Source organism: Alligator sinensis, unplaced genomic scaffold (assembly GCF_000455745.1).
Source record: "Alligator sinensis unplaced genomic scaffold, ASM45574v1 scaffold781_1, whole genome shotgun sequence".
NCBI lineage: Eukaryota > Metazoa > Chordata > Crocodylia > Alligatoridae > Alligator > Alligator sinensis.
The window spans coordinates 3,282,940-3,285,184 of NW_005841845.1; the positions used below are offsets into that span (position 1 = coordinate 3,282,940).

Here is a 2,245-nt window from a genome sequence, read left to right on the forward strand (position 1 = left end):
GGATCCATCCTTCTGCAACCGAAGGGCAGACTTACCAAAATCACCATCTTTTCTTGCATTGTGCCGGGTTCCTTGTAACAAGCGTGGAAAGCAACGCGAAAGGGAAATAGTCTTTTCCAATAACATACCCAGTTATGAACCCAAGAACAAGCATTTCTTAACAGTGACAAAATAAATGCAGAAAAATGTGCTGCTTTGCAAAAGCCAAATAAAGCTTTTTTTTCTAGGCTCCCGGGTAACTTCCCAGACTATCACATTTGATCAGTTATTAAACAAAAACAAGACAAGAAGCCTCTTCTCCCATATTAGAGTAGTAACTGGATTTTTAATCTAACTATCCTTGTGACCTCTATCAAATAAGAAATTTTCTTACAGGGCCAGTTTTAGGTAATTTGTGTCACTAAGACTGTTGAAGTTATGACACAAAGGCAAAGAATACGACTGCAATATTCAATCTGGAAGAGGTAAGATATTTCTCTAGATTCATGGTAAATCAATATTACATTTCCAGCAAACAATTAATTTACACCGTTTGTGCCTGCATCTGAAAGCTGTACGTAGGGCATGGTTTTTCTTTAGCAAGTCATTTTTATTTGTCCCAATGGCACTACATTACATTCTGTGTTATAGCACGCCTTAACAAAAATGATTTTACTACATCGCTCCATCATCTGTCCAGACTTAATCAAGCACAACATTGCTTTCTGAAACTATACAGGCTCCTTACATCCCTCAGGGACTTTTTCATGGTAACCACTTTGGAAGAAAAATAGCAGCTCAGTGTTGTCAATTTATTAAAATTTATAACAGGCCAGTCACCAGCACAAAGTGAAATGGCTCCCTGCCATACAGCTCGCAGAAGAAATTAAGAGCTTCTTTAATATGTACCCATCTCGATGTGTCAAATTTTGGGGGCTATTTTTAATACATAACTGTTCTGATAGGCACAAAGCACAACGCACCTACGAAGAAATCTGGCCTGTTCTTTTTCAAATTGGGGCTGACCAAAATGTTTGCCAAGCCCAGAATGTGGGACTCTTATATTTGCTATGGAAGAAGAGGAAGCACAAACAGGAACTAAAAGCAAAGGCTGGAAACAAGAAGCGCAATCACTGGGAAAACATTCCAGAACACCTGTCAATTAATCCCACTTCCCGTTTCACATAATTGTTCTGTAAAGTGTTGCCCCCAGTCTACAGCTCTGCCTGCCCCTTTCCCATTTATCAGAAAATGAGTCCAACACGCTTCGAGCAGGCCATTGCAGCACAAGTTTTTGGATTGAATGTGAGTATTGGGAAAGTCAGAAGTCAGTTTGTGGGTCATACCAGGATCATAATACCCAAGAATGGTTCAGAAAGGGCTTATCTACTAAAGTCGTATCTGTTGCATGGAGCCAGCTTGATCCCAAAGGTTTACTGCTGCCAGCAACATGAATCACTGAAAGGTTTGTACAAAGAGAGGGGGGAAAGGTGGAAATCGTTCTCTTTCCAAACCACGATTTGGTTTATATTCACAGCGATCTCACCCACACTTTTCCAAGACCAATAAATAACTTTAAGAAGTATTCCTGGGTTCCCAAGAGCAGCTGTGCCCATTTCTTTAATGAGGAAAGAAATTTAAATAATTGAAATGTACTGTCATAATATTCAGCACAAAAAGACGACGACTTAACCTTTTTACGTAGTATTTCACAAAGGGTATTGAGTACTTCAAACTCCTAGGCCCAAAGCTTGCACAGCTCAACCATACCAGGTACAAGGAAAAATGGAGTATTACTGGAACACAAATGCTATTTCTAGGCCTACATTAAACAGGATTACTGCACTGATATTTGTTCCCATGCACAGCATGAAGCTGATCATTTAATTTTAGACCTTGAAAAGCTGAAACTAAATGGTAACACGTAGCAATGGATGTCACTTGGAGTGTCCTAATCTCCAACGCCGTGCTTCCAGCCAGAGTGACCCAAGCAGGAGCAGCAATAATGCAACCAGTGTTAAGATAATAGATATTACAGCTGTTACATTACCAGCTCTATAGTCCAAGCCAGAAGTGTAACAAGAGCCGGAGCTGCTGCACCTTTAACATATAACACTAAATGTCCTAGCAAAGTTGGGTGCATCTATTTGAAATCCAGGTGAAGTTGGCAGAAGATAGGCTCCTGGCCCATGGGAAGTGTAAGGATGTCCTCTGCCAGCCAAAGCACTATAAAGACACTGCAGGAATCAACAACTCGGAACTGTAG

The 2,245-nt window shown here is 40.5% G+C and overlaps 1 protein-coding gene across 1 annotated transcript in view; it reads right to left on the bottom strand.

Annotated features, from left to right (window-relative positions):
- Positions 1 to 2,069: 2,069 nt before the first annotated feature.
- LOC112550697 (microtubule-associated serine/threonine-protein kinase 2-like) overlaps positions 2,070 to 2,245 on the bottom strand; it is an 80,310-nt gene continuing 80,134 nt past the window's right edge. Inside the window, exon 4 of the mRNA XM_025207124.1 lies at positions 2,070 to 2,239. Coding sequence (XP_025062909.1) covers positions 2,123 to 2,239 — 117 coding nt within the window. The 3' untranslated portion in view covers positions 2,070 to 2,122. The remainder of the gene's footprint in view (positions 2,240 to 2,245) is intronic.